At 43.4% G+C, this 14,644-nt stretch overlaps 1 protein-coding gene across 2 annotated transcripts in view; it reads left to right on the forward strand.

Moving 5' to 3' along the window:
• Window positions 1-14,644, forward strand: part of ANO6 (anoctamin 6) — a 187,082-nt gene that overhangs the window by 35,948 nt on the left and 136,490 nt on the right. Inside the window, exon 2 of one of the 2 annotated variants that reach the window (XM_059402953.1) lies at window positions 11,439-11,492. The exons of the other annotated variant lie outside the window; for it this stretch is intronic. Coding sequence (XP_059258936.1) covers window positions 11,439-11,492 — 54 coding nt within the window. The remainder of the gene's footprint in view (window positions 1-11,438; window positions 11,493-14,644) is intronic. 2 annotated transcript variants of the gene reach the window in all.

The following is a 14,644-nucleotide window of genomic DNA, read 5'->3' on the forward strand; positions in this document are numbered from 1 at the left end:
AGCCATGTGATTCAGGAGTTTGTGAATTCCCAGAAGTTATGTACAATATTTTATGTTTATTTGCTTCTGGAAATTTTTCTGGGGAGAGGATCCTTCAATGTCACCAGATTTTCCCAGAGAGTTGCATGGCCTCTGAAAGGTTTAAAAACACTCTTGACAAATATCATATCCCTAGAAGGAGGTGAAGTGAGGGGCGGAGGCTGGAAAATGATTTGCAGAGAAGCTGTCCCCGGAGGATGGCCATGCCCCTGACATCTCCAGGGCGCTTCCCTGCTGGAGCCACGGAGGGCCTGGCCATAGCGGCTCCTCTGGGAATGGTTCCACGCACTCTTTTCTAGCTCCTTTAACCGAGCAGCCTCCTTCCCGTCTCTTTGTTTGCTCCCGCTAAGCCATTACAGTGTTGCTTCCCTGAGAGTCAAAGCAACTCTCCAGGGCAGGAGACATTATGGGGTTGAAAGACTGGGGAGAGAATGGAAGCACCATGTGTTTTATTCTGAAAATAAAGTAAGGATGTGAAGATGTGAGGAGAACAAGAAAGCAAATACAGTAACCAAAGCAATTTGGTGGCAGTGGTATTAAGTAGGCGGCATTAAAAGACTGCAGTGGCATTAACCCCCCAGAGACACTGCAGGTCAGCTCATTCATTCCTCAGCGCTGGCTGGTAAGGAGATGTGTGAATTACCCAACTCTTAGAACCCTGCCTAGGCAGAGCCAGCGTCCTCCCCCCTCTAGGCAGCTACGACAATACCCTCTCTATACCTTTGTTCTAGAACATATTGCACTGTGGTGTGATTGTTGATATTCTCTTTCATGAGGCATGACTAGCTTATCTTTGAATGGGCTAAGTGCTGGGCTCAGTTCATGTTTATTGGAAGAATGAGCTTGAGCTTTCTAGCCTGAAGGTAGCGGAGTTCACGGTTTAGCCTGCACACAGACACACACAGGCACATGCCCAACCAGCTGAAGATTTCCATTATCCTTTGCCTAAGGAGGCACTCAAGTAAAAGAGCTAATCAAGGAAGGGAGCAGATCTTTTGCAAAGACAGGGGCTGCTCTCTTGAAGGGAGGGATTTGGCGCAGTGCCGAATCTGAGACCGTATCGGCAATCAGCTTGCTAAACAGTTTTGGTAACCACAGGCAGAGCACAGGACAAAGGTCACTGGAGCAGATGCAGAGGGCACCGTTGGCCACACTTGGATCTGTGTTGGGAGTACCCACACACCTTCGTCTGTTGCCCAAAGTCAAGTAGTCTTCAGAAGCATAATGATCATGCAATTGTATTTTTCCACGCTCAGCACTGGGATTCACAAAGCGAGCTCTTGCCTTGCGTGATACTCAGCCCCATTCAGAAGGATCCAGAGGGTCCCCAGCTAACGGGATGTTGGGGGAGCTTGCAGAGCTTGCAGAGGGCTCAGGGGAGTCACAGATGCACTTAAAGGAAGAGAAGATTTAAATATTAGGATGTTAAAGAAGAACCTGAAGGGTGGCTTCATGGTCTCGGGTATAGGAAGTACACAGAGAATGGTGATTAATACTTTCCAACTACTGAGGAAGACAGAACAGGAAAATTGGTTTGAGCTGTATCATGAGGACTTCTGAATCGATGGAGTGAATTAGCAGATTATTGAAAATATCTTCTTATGTCCCTGCCATGTTAACTGTTAGTTATAGATAGTTGGTCATTTTACACATTCACTGTTGCCTTCCCATATTAGACTCACTCTAAAAGAAGGAAAGGAAATGAAAGTAGGGGTGCTGACTGTACGTCTCCAGACAGCAGGCCCTGGGTTTTCTTGATGCATCTCTGATTAAACGTCGTACTGTTTAATACCTGGACGTAGCTATTATCATCTCCATTTGTTTGTGGGGAAACTGAGGCAAGAGCCCTCAAGATGACAGTCATAGGTGGCAGTCCGAGGACTACGTCATATGTTACTTCAGTCCCAAGTCCATGTAACTCCAGAGGCCTTGTTTCTAATTCAGCTGTGAAACACAACGGATCTAGTGTTTACTGAGGCTGCCTGGGTACCTCACTACTCTCTGTGAGGAGTTCCAGACACGCCTGTCCCAGGTCCTGAACACTGTCCCCTCAGAACAACTGTGCTTTCGTTCCAGTTTGGCATTAATGCGTCCAGAACACCATCTGTGGCTTCTTCTCAGCCTGGGCAAAGTGTAGTTACAGAGCAGCAAATCTGTGATGCAGGCTTTCTGGCATAAGAGTAAGAAAAAGTAGAAAAATCCGCGTCCGTATAATATAAAAATCGAACTCCAGTGGCATGCCTTTGGATTATCTTCACAGCGAAGGCGTGCAGTGAAGGCACGCACAGGTGGTATGTTTTCTGTATGTACAGCAAGGGCTGTAGCCAGGTGAATGATCCCCACCTAAATGAAATCTGCTGGTCACCAGACCTTCCCATCCCTGACGCTTCCTGGGACACAGCTTCTTCTCATGGTGTGCATTAGACATGGACAGTGGTGGATATTTTGGAAAGAAAATACAGGAAATGGTCAATAAAAAATCACCCTAAGATAAACCAAACATGACTACCTTAGTGTGCCGCTCTCTAGCTTTTCAGAGACGCAGACGTAATGTCATAGAGTTTAGACGTGTGGTGCCCTGCCTTTTCACTTACCTTGCCTCAGAAGTGTTCCCTGACGTTTTTCACTATAGTAAACCATACATAACATAAAATTGACCATTTTATGCAGTTTCAAATGCACAACTCAGGGACGTTGTGTACTGTTGAATAACCATCGCTGCTTTGCCTCTCCAGAACATCTTCCTCCTCGGTGTTCTCTCCACTTCAACATGCTTCACACACCATGCTTACTAGCTGCATGCTATCCGACCATATAGAATTTACTTGAGAGCATTTACTAGCAAACATTCAACCGATGCTTATTTTGTGTTTGCTGTGAAGCAGACTTTACAGCTAAGGTCGCGAGCAGAATGTGGTTTGTGCCTCTTGGACCTTAAGTCTGGTGAAGGCAGTGGCTGTCAGTGGGTGAGCACAGGAGTGAGGGGTACATGTACCAAGAGAGCCTAACTTGATGTATGATTTACATAATCTTCCTTGATTATTGTAGGTCGAGCCTGTGGCAGATATTTTTGCTGTTATTAGTAATATTGCGAGATATCTGTGGGTATAAACATTTGTTTGCATCCTGATTATTTTATGAAGACTTGAAAAAGTGGAGCCAGTGAAGGACTCGCTGCCATAGGGCCATGCGAGGTGTTCTTTCTTTGAGTGCTGGTTCTTGTTAACCCGCCATGCCATTCTCCAGGTTAGGAGCTGCCACCAAACATTTCCGGTGCCTGTTACCTCTTACGAGCTCTCCTAACCTTTTTAAGTAAGTGTCTATGAAACCTGTAGGGTTATGTGAAGAGTTGAGGCTGAGAAATCGAGTGTACCCAGCTCAGAAGAGCTCAGGAGGGCAGGGCCAAAGGGACTGTCGACATGATGTCACAGGTAACATTTGAACTGGCCGGCTGTTTGGACTCCTGTCAGAGGCCTTGGCTTGACTCCCGCTTTAGGGTTGTGCTCCGTGTGCATGCTGACAGAGTTTGGCTCCTTTCTGTGAAATTCCAGGCTTGCAAACTTGAAGCTCATTATGAAGTAAGAGAAGCCTATAAAAGACAAAGTGTCTCTGTATCAGCTAAACAGAAACTTCCGATCTATTGTCAGAACTGGGAGAGACTTTGGGATACCATATATCTTCCCTGTTCAGACTGCAGACGAAGGTGCTGAGGTTTAGAAAGTCAAGAAACATTCTGAAGGAAGCCAGTTGGGGAGATAAAGGAGAGGGATTAAAACTAATTCTCTCAGTTTATCTTGTGGTTTACTCCATAACCTGCCTCATGTTGTCTTAGCCTTCGGTCTTGTCCTTCTGGGAAATTCCTGATTTTGTTTTCTGGCATGTCCTCTAAGGTGTTACTCATCTTCAGTGTTGAATGCATGTATGTGCTGACTAAGGTCTCTTCACAGTCCTGTTATGCTGGTGTGTTTGCCTTCCTTACTCTATGTCGGTCTTCGCCTACTAATTTGTTGGACTGCTCCCTGCTGTCTTCCTCTTGGCCTCGTTGTTTATTGGAAAGTCTCTGTGGACTCTGGCAGCAGTAACCAGTTATGTTTTATTTCACTCCCTTTGTGTTAGCCCTTTTGGGTCACTTTGTTGGGTTTGGGTTTTTTTTTTTTTTTTAATGTTAAGAAGTCATACACCCTCCAGTGATGTAGGAAATGTGGAAACCTGGTCTGGGGCCAAAGAGCAAACAGTTTTTAAATACATCCTGAATGTTGAGAATAGGAACATCAGCACAGATCTCTGCCGTATTTATTTTATGATGACTGGAGCTAATGATTAGTTGGTAAAGCTTTCCCATGAACACACATCTCCACATTTATATAAATGTGCATATAGTTTTTTCTGTATAGCAGATCTTTTAAGGTCAAATTTACAAAGAAGCTAGCATTACTTTGTGTTAGACCAAGTGCCATTATCTTTAGTAGAGCTTCATATCTGCATAATGACTCTAAATATAGGGCCATCGGTCTCCTGATAATAATTAGGAAAAAGAACTTAAAAAGCCAGGGCATCAAATTTGGTCTGAGGCTGTCAGCCTCGGTATGAAGTGATTATTATGCAGTTGGAAAATCCTGTAGCTTAGATTCCAAACAATTTCTGGTAATCAGTATCTCAGAATAATTCAGAGTTATCAGGTTCTTTCATTTATGAGAGAAAAGAACGATTCCTCATTTATCTTGAGTCTTTGATGTTGGCAATTCCGTCCTTAATTAAAAAGGCATTGGCATTTTCATTATAAAAATGGTTTTCCTGGATGTATAGCTGAGTCCATTAATTTAGTGTTTTAAAGCTGATTGGCATTAGCCTATTAGTTACTTATATACAAAAACAACTTAAAAATTAATTTTGCAGTGTCTTGATTTTAAATACTATTTCAGACATCTGTTCCTCCTGGGTCTACTGGATCGGCGTATTAAGTTCTAGAGAACTAGGGAGTAAAAATATGGTGTACTCCACGTCCAGAAAAGAAGACAGCCGTTATCACGGTCTGTTTAAGGTGCCTGAAGAGAGCCGAAGGGGACATACCCTGGCTCTGTACCCCACTCTTGTTCTCTCATTTTCTTCTGTATCTTTCAGGGTGGAAAAATGATTATGATAATGACAGTTCTATTTTCTGACGTGATAACTGTTAATGTGTTACAGCCCCTTAGTCTTTTGTAAAAGTCCCATTGAAGATAGGCAGTATGATGCCCATTTTACACACTGGGAAGCAGAGACTCCCCAACGGATCACCTGATTAACCCCTGACACCGCTTAGTTAGCTCTTGTTGTTTCCCTGCCACTTCTTTCCATTCTGCGCATCACTGCTGGTCCCATCTGTGCTCTTGGCAACATTCTCCTTCAGAAACACCTTCTAACAGTCCGTAGTGCACAGGGCTAAAGCCCAAACTTCAACACATCTACAGGCTGATCGTAACTTCTTTAACCTTCTACCCCACAACCTCCTTACGAGAACCTGCACTAGGTACTCGTACTGTGTACTTTCCCGCTGGTTTCTCCTGCCTTGGCACTGACACATGCCTTTTATTTGCCAGGCACTCTGTTAGGATCTTAGCCACAGCTCTTGCCTTTAAAACTTTAGTAGTAAGATAGATGTGGACATACATCACTTCGTAACTTTTATGTATCTAATTCCAGATTGAGTTTTTGCCCTCCATGAAAATTTTCCTAACCATTCAGGGTAGATTCTGCCTTCCTCTGAATGCAGCCCGAGACTGTTCCAAATATTTATCTTTAAGTTCTGATTGTATTTTCTTGTGCCTGGGCCTTAACCCACTTCTAGGTTATAGATACTATAGGCACAGTCTGTGACTTTAATATATTGCTCTGATTTCTAAGCTCTATTTTTATTTTATTTTATTTTATTATTATTATTTTTTAAGATTTTTATTTATTTGACAGAGAGAGACACAGCAGGAGAGGGAACACAAGCAGGGGGAGCTGCAGAGAGAAAGGGAGAAGCAGGCTTCCTGCTGAGCAGGGGCCGGATATGGGGCTCCATCCCAGGACCCTGGGATTATGAGCTGAGCTGAAGGCAGACGCTTAACAACTGAGCCACCCAGGAGCCCCCTAAACTCTATTTTTAAAGGAAGGATTAATTAATTTGTAAACATATATAATTTCTATATATGATTTTAACTTTGGCTGGGACACCTGGGTGGCTCAGTCAGTTGAGCATCTGACTCTTGGTTTTGCCTCTGGTCATGATCTCAGGGTCATGAGATCAAGGCTCCCTGCTCAGCGGGGTTTCTGCTAGAGATTCTCCCTCTTCCTCTGCCTTTCTCTCTCTCTCTCTCAAATAAATCTTCAAAAAAATTTAGTTTTGGACTACCATATTTTTAATATATTGCAATGTGGTCTGAAACCACATGTTTTACAGTATAAAAAATTAGGTTGGCATGCAAATATGGCACATTGCTTATTTTTCTGGATTTCTTTCAAACTCTGGAACCAAGTTGTTTTTTGTTTTTTTTTTTTTTTTTTTTTAATTAATGATTTTACTGTGACACCTTCCTCTTCATTAGTTATCAGCATAGGAAGAAAACCTTTTGAACATCAGCCAGGCCTTTAAAAGGCACTAATAAAATATCTCAGTCGCTAGTTCTTCAAGTTATGGGACTTGTTAAAAATACCATAAAATGTAAGTGGCGTGAGCAGATTTAGTCTTGACTAAGGAGGTATGAAACCAATTCTATTCCTGGTTCACGTCACTGAAGGGGGTGACTCTGGTGTAGTCAGAAGCACAGTGAGCCCCAGTTTCTTTGCCTGCCAAATGATGCATCATAGCAGACATGGTGGGTTCTTCTTTTTTTTTTTTATTTTTAAATTTTTTAATAAACATGTAATGTATTATTAGCTCCAAGGGTACAGGTCTGTGAATCACCAGGTTTACACACTTCACAGCACTCACCATATCACATACCCTCCCCAATGTCCATAACCCCACCACCCTCTCCCTCCCCCTCTCCCCCTGGCCACTCTGTTTTGTGACATTAAGAGCCTCTTATGGTTTGTCTCCCTTCTGATCCCATCTTGTTTCATTTATTCTTTCCTTCCCCCCACATTGCATCCAAGCCCCCCACATTGCATCTCCACTTCCTCATATTAGGGAGATCATATGATAGTTGTCTTTCTCCAATTGACTTATTTCGCAAGCATAATACCCTTTAGTTCCATCCACATCGTCACAAATGGCAAGATTTCGTTTCTTTTGGCTGCGTAGTATTCCATTGTGTATTTATATACCACCTCTTCTTTTTTTTTTAAAGATTTTATTTGTTTATTTGACAGAGAGATATTACATGTAGGCAGAGAGGCAGGCAGAGAGAAAGAGGAGGAAGCAGGCTCCCTGCTGGGCAGAGAGCCCGATGTGGGACTCGATCCCAGGACCCTGGGATCATGACCTGAGCTGAAAGCAGTGGCTTAACCCACTGAGCCACCCAGGCACCCCTATACCACCTCTTCTTGATCCATTCATCTGTTGATGGACATCCAGGTTCTTTCCATAGTTTGGCTATTGTGGACATTGCTGCCATACACATTTGGGTGCACGTGCCCCTTCGGATCACTACATTTGTATCTTTAGGGTAAATACCCAGTAGTGCAATTGCTGGGTTGTAAGGTAGCCCTATTTTCAACTTTTTGAGGAACCTCCATTCTGTTTTCCAGAGTGGTTGCACCACCTTGCCTTCCCACCAGCAGTGTCGGAGGGTTCCCCTTTCTCTGCGTCCTCACCAGCATCTGTCATGTCCTGACTTGTTAATTTTAGCCATTCTGACTGGTGTGAGGTGATATCTCATTGTGGTTTTTGATTTGTATTTCCCTGATGCGGAGTGATATGGAGCACTTTTTCATGTGTCTATTGGCCATTTGGATGTCTTCTTTGCAGAAATGTCTGTTCATGTCCTCTGCCCGTTTCTTGATTGGGTTATTTGTTCTTTGGGTGTTGAGTTTGCTAAGTTCTTTATAGATTTTGGACACTAGTCCTTTATCTGATATGTCGTTTGCAAATATCTTCTCCCATTCTGTCAGTTGTCTTTTGGTTTTGTTAACTGTTTCCTTTGCTGTGCAAAAGCTTTTGATCTTGGTGAAGTCCCAATAGTTCATTTTTGCCCTTGCTTCCCTTGCCTTTGGCAATGTTCCTAGGAAGACATTGCTGCCGTTGAGGTCAAAGAGGTTGCTGCCTGTGTTCTCTTCAAGGATTTGGGTGGATTGACATGGTGGGTTCTTTTTTTTTTTTTTTTAAAGATTTTATTTATTTATTTATTTGACAGAGAGAGATCACAGTAGGCAGAGAGGAAGGCAGAGAAAGGGGAAGGGAAGCAGGCCCCCTGCTGAGCAGAGAGCCCGATGTGGGACTCGATCCCAGGACCCTGAGATCATGACCTGAGCCGAAGGCAGCGGCTTAACCCACTGAGCCACCCAGGCGCCCGACATGGTGGGTTCTTAACCCACCAAATACTTTCACCGGTGCCTCTCCCCCTGTTGTGTTGTAGAACTGTGTCCCTCTGTCTATTTACAGATAAATTTACTGAGTGACCAAACAACAGAAATTTATGTTCTCACAGTTCTGGAGGCTGGAAGTCCAAGGTCCAGGTGTTGGCACATTTGGTTTCTTCTGAGGTTTCTCCCCTGGTCTCACAGCTGCCATCTTATCACTGTGTCCTCATGCAGTCCTTCCTCTGTGTGTTTGGGTCTCTGCCCATTTTTCCTCTCAGAAGGACACCAGTCAGACTGGATTAGGGCCCACTCTAATGGCTGCATTTTAACCTCATCACTCCATTAAGGTTCATAAGATCATAAGGTTCGTAAGATTCTGGGTATGGCGTGTTAAGGCCCCAACACGTGAATTTGGATGAGACGCAATTGAGCATATAACATCTATTTAAAATAATCTTCATATGTTTTATACGGAGAGACTAGTATAAAGAAGAAACCAAAAATAGCCTTCCACCTATTTAACAATGCCTATTGTTAAAGAGGGAGGGTAAGTACATGAAAAGATCATTCAAACTATATTCACGATTATAAAAGGAAAGTTAACACGCTCCTAGCCCCTTCCTTCCACACTCAGGTAACCTCTTTAAATACACTGACACAAATGTTTGCTCTGCAGAGTCCAGGTACATTATTGTCTGGTCTGAACGTATCAGGCAAAAACACACATCCGTGTATCCGTGCATCCTCTGTAGTGGCCTTTTAAATGACTGCATAGTATTCCATTGTATATGTTGTGGATGTAACTGGTGACCTGCTCATCGGCATCTAGGTTGTCTCCGGGTACCCTGTCCACCCGCATTACCAACAATGGAGTGGGATTCCTGTTAAATACGCATTATGGAAGGAACGGTAGTGAGCCACCTAAGGGACACAAGCAGCCTTCAATTTGGGGGAAGACAGCCTTTGTTTGTCACCTTCCTGTGCACTGGTCCTCATCAGTTACTGTGAAGGGCATTTCAGGCTTTCTTACCCTCCAGTCCCTGACCATATGCCAGTACCTCCTTCCGGCCTAATGTGGAAGGAGGGGCTTCTCTGGACGGCGTTCAGTCACAGCACACAGCTGTCCTTTCTCCTCAAGAAGAAAGACCAGTCTGAATCATTAACAGGCAGAAACTCTTCTTAGTGAAGTAAAACCATTTTTCTTGTAAGAATTGCTGTTTCTGTGCCCACGATGGCCCATGAATCCTTTCTGGCTGCTTCCACCCTTTGGAGAGGGGCCAGTTTCCTAATGGAATGTAAGCAGTCTTACTGCTAATCAAGATTTACAGCTGAGACTGGGATGCTCGGCGGCTCATTGGATTTGCAGACCTCTAAGGCAGCGCCAGCGGCAGCTCTGAGATTAAGTACAGCACAGAAGGCCCAGTCCTGTTCTCCGGGCCCTCCCTCCGTGCTCAGGCCCGGCCTCCTAGCCACAGGTATCATCTGGTGTTATTTTATAAGTTGTATCGCAGTGCACATATTCTTTGCTGAAGAATTGCTTTCATTTCTGACTCATTTCAGGAAATGAAGCAGTCTATCAGAGGTGTTCTTCATTTTCATTTTCAGACCCACAGAGAATTAGTTTTCTCCAGGGATTTCTAACCACATGTGGGCAGTGCTTTATTTACCCAGATGTGAGAAATAGCAGTAATGAACAGCCCTTTTCCAAAGTTGGCCTTACTTCCCTGCAGAACCCAATGGGAAGACCCAGAGGAACTTGGGCTCTTATGAATGTAAATATTTCTGAGGTTTTGGTTTTGTGATGCTTGTGGACATGCTGTGTGTGTATGGGCTTTGGTGCAGGAAAAATATAATTTAGCAACAGATTTAAAAGGTAGTCTGGAGTGTTTCTAATTACTGTTTGTTTAGCTCACCATTGCCTTAATAAGTGGATTTAAGTAACCTTGGGGGTAGGGAATGTAATGTTCATATTATAGGCAGCCATGCAAATCAAATCCTAACTAACTATTGCAGAGAACACACCATGGAGTCATTTTATATGTATTCCGTTGAATTTTAAATTCAGAACTGAGAGCATTTTGGAATAAGCATCTTTCTACCTGTCATGTGTCGGTGTGAATTATGCATATGTCCCAAATCAACCCTACTGTGTGCTACAGTTCCATTTAAAATCCGTCACTAGCTTTGGCATGCCGTTCTCCTTTTAATTTGACCCAAAAGAGAGGGAGAAACTTAAAAGCCTCTCTTCCCTTCTCTTTGCCATCCTTCAGTGGCTGTCCTAGGAAATGGAAGTGTGAAGAGCTCCTAGAACAGTGGTTCACAACCTTGGCTGCACCTTGGAATCGGCCTGGTAACTTGGAAAGATACAGATGCCTGGGTCCCAGAGATTCTGATTTAATTGTTGTGAATGCAGCCTACCTCAGGATGTTAAAAAGCTCCCCAGAGGGTCTTCTTGAGCACTGGGGGTTGGGATCCACAGATTTGAGAGACCTCTCATCCAGTGGTTCCCCACGATGACTGCAGACTAGCGTCATGTGGAAGGCAGCTATGCTCACCACTATACCACCATTGCCGATCAGACCAGCATCACCTGGAAAGCTGTTGAGAGAAACACAGGTACTTTACCAATTGAAACCACATTTCTGGAGGAGGGAGCTAGTATTGTTAGAAAGCTCCCAGAGGTTCCTGATGCACGGCAAAGGTTAGGGTAAACAGACATAATCTAACCATCCCATGTCACAGATGAGAAAAAAAATGAAAACTTGAAAGGGCAAGCGGCTTGCTCAAGGTCAGCTCCCAGTTGTTGCAGGAGCAGGTCTGGGATTTGGGTCTGACCCTCTGTCTGGTGTGTCTGCTGCCTGCCTCCCCACCTTCTGTTTGTTTTTTGTATTTATTGATGCTTCCTCATCCCTCAGGTGATGTTGCTGCCTCCAAGAGGCCTTTTCTGACTTCTCACCCATCCAGGCCGGGTAAGATGCCCTTCCTCTCTGTTTGAACAGCACCCCGAGCTCTCCTCTCGGACTGTTGGCTCCAGGAGCCCACACCCTTCGTGTCCTTTCTGTAACTTGCTGGCACCTTGTAGGGTTCTGGATCGTTTGTTGAGTTGAAGTACCCTGATTTTTTTTTTAATTCCTCCATTAGTCCACATAGATTGCTAAAAATAATCCATTTATTTCTATATGTTAGCTTTCAGAAAAAGTTCTGAAAGCAAAACTTGTCTTTCTAGGGCCTGCTGTATTGTGGGTCAAGATCTCATACACTGCGCCCTTCCACCCCTATCTTCCAGAACAGAGGTTTTGGGGGGAAAAATTTCAGGGCGCTTTTGTTGTAAATGAAAACAGAATTTCAGTGACCTCCCAAGTTGCTCAAGATACTTATAACATCTAGGGACTTTTGAATAAAATACTGACAAGTGTGAGTGGAAGGTAGCAGCATGTGGCATCTACCTTAAGACAGAAAGTTGAATCAAGAGAACAAAGCTATTTCATGGAAGTGTGTTTTAAGGACTAAATTATCTCCTTTATCATACTGCAGACATAACTCTGAGAAGCCACATTCTGTTAGCAGAGCTGAATCAAATCGTTTGGCTTCTCTGGATTCATGTGCTAAATTACTTTCAATTCATAGTGATTGATTCAATTCAGTTCAATTGATTAAAAAAAACAAAAACAAAACCTAAACTATGAATCTTCTGTCATTCCTGTTGACATAAGGTTCATTCTTGGTCAGTACTTTATTTTTATGTGAAAAAATGTTCCCAGGTTTGCATTGTTTTTATGTTGAGTCTTCTGGCTGTATCAGAGGGCTGACTCCGAAGACAGGCTGCTACTGCATCTCTTGAGCCGCGTGGCCAGGAGGCGGCACACAGGGGTCACAGAGAGAAGCTGTTTTCCTGTGTGGAGAATTGGGAGCTTACAGATCCAGGACTGTAAACTGGCTGAGAGCCGTAGGATAAATGTGAAGATGATGTCAAGATGTTGCAGTCAGGAGGGAAGGATGGCCAGTGTGGTCTCAGACGTCACGGTCTCCTGCTCTGTGATCAGGAAAGGGGCAGTGTGGTGGCATGGAGGTGAGGCCCCTGTGTAGTCAGGGGGAATCTTTCTTAACTGGTCTTAGACATTTCAGGAGAAACCGAAGTTGTTTTGCTGGTGGTAAATATAAAACGTTTTAATATTAAAATAATTTTGGTTACACTGTGAAATAGAAAGTGCAGGGCTTGCCTGACTTCCTTTTTAAGATGAGAGATGAAGTTTTAAAGAAGCATCTATGTCCAGTTGCTCCTTTGCTGCTATTTGGGTGAAAAATGGACAGACCGATAAAACTTTTTGCTAAGTAACCAGCTTCTATCAGACCAATTTCAGAGGCTCAGCAGTACCTTGTGGGAGAGGATTTATCAGATATGTAAGAGCGGTGTTCAGTGATTCAACCTTGTTTTGCTGTCTGATCATTACGACCATCTTGCAAATTAGGAATTGTTCACACCTGTTTGAAGATGGGTGTGTGTGTGTGTGTCTATACGTGCGCGCGCGTGCACGTGTATGCACCTATCCACCAGGGAGTGGAGCCAAAATTTAAATCCAGGTCTATCTGATTCCGAAGTGTTTTTAATTTTCTAACCAACATGGCCTCTTACGTTATGAGAGTGGAGAAGTCTCCAGAAGAGAGTTTTACTATCGCGGTAGACACCGGCTGACTTCAGCTTTTCTTACGGTTACTATTTAACATTCATAAGTTAACGTTTATAAGATTCTGTGACACAGTTAAACGCATTTCTTCATAATGTCCTATAAAGTTCTGACTTTACAATGGCATGTCCTCACGGCAGTGACGCTCCGAGACTTCCAGTGTATTCATTGTCATGGTTAAAAGAGGGGAAGGGAATAGTTAGTGGTGGCCATTTTTGATCCAAACACTTAACAGCATCAGGTAGAATTTGGTACTCTATCTCTCAGCCATCACACGTTTGACTTGAGGGAGGCAGCAAAGCAAAATGGTGGGTGATTTGCCTTTGGTGATGTGATTCCTGGGTCTGAGAATCCTGGCCCTGCTGCCTGCAAGCTGTGTGATCTTGGGCACATCACCTAACCCATCTGTGCCTTAGCTTCCTCATCAAGGGGCATTCATAATTTGATTAAACTTGCTGTTTTAAAAATTAAATGGCATAAGGCCTACGAAGAGCTTGGAATATGATATAAAATGTGATACAAAGTAAGTGATACAAAGTATGTGATACAAAGTAAGTGCTTGGTAGATGTTTAGCTATTCTTAGCGGACAAAACTAGATGCTACATGACCTAGCAATTCCACTCCTAGGTGCTGCCTTGAGAAATGAAAACTGTGTCCACCAAAGATCTTTTAGTGAAAGTCTATAGAAGTTTTATTCATAATAACTACAACCTAGAGACAACTCAAATGTCCGTCAACTAGCAAATGGATAAACTGTGATACAGCCACACAGTGGAACAGTGTTGAGGAGCAAAAAGGAACAGATTACAGATACAGGCATCAGAATGGATAAAATCTCAGAAGCATTATGCTGAGTGAAACAAGCCAGATATAAAAGTCTGCATACAATTTGATTCCATGTATATGATATTCTGAAAATGCAGAACCTTAGAGAGAAATCATCACTTGCCAAGGACCAGAAGCAAGCAGAGGAAATTGACTATGGAGGGGCTTTGAGAGAGAGCTACATGACTGTATATGCTAGTCAAAATGCACCAGACTTGGGGTAAATTTTTACTGTATATAAAATTAAACCTTAGTAAACCTGATTTAAAAAAAGAAGAAAGTCTGGTACCACAACATAGCAAAGAGGGAGAGGGGAAGGGGTTAGAAGGCGTAATCAGAAGTTGCAGAAATCGCAGATACTCTGCACTTTCAGAGGCTCTACGAGATGCATGGAATGATTGCATTAATTTTCCTCTCCCAGGCTGTGAGTTAGAAAAATGCAGAGACCTGTGGAATAGTTCCGTCCTGCCCAAGCGTATCTGATTCTCTGCGGTGAGCACTGGTCTGCTACGTCATTGCGTTTAAGTCTACCCATAAGAGTTGCCTTTATTTCCCGGGCATGGGGATCTCCTGGGTCGCTTCCTGGGAGAATTTTTTTTTTTTTTTTTTT

This window comes from Mustela nigripes, chromosome 6, assembly GCF_022355385.1.
Source record: "Mustela nigripes isolate SB6536 chromosome 6, MUSNIG.SB6536, whole genome shotgun sequence".
NCBI lineage: Eukaryota > Metazoa > Chordata > Mammalia > Carnivora > Mustelidae > Mustela > Mustela nigripes.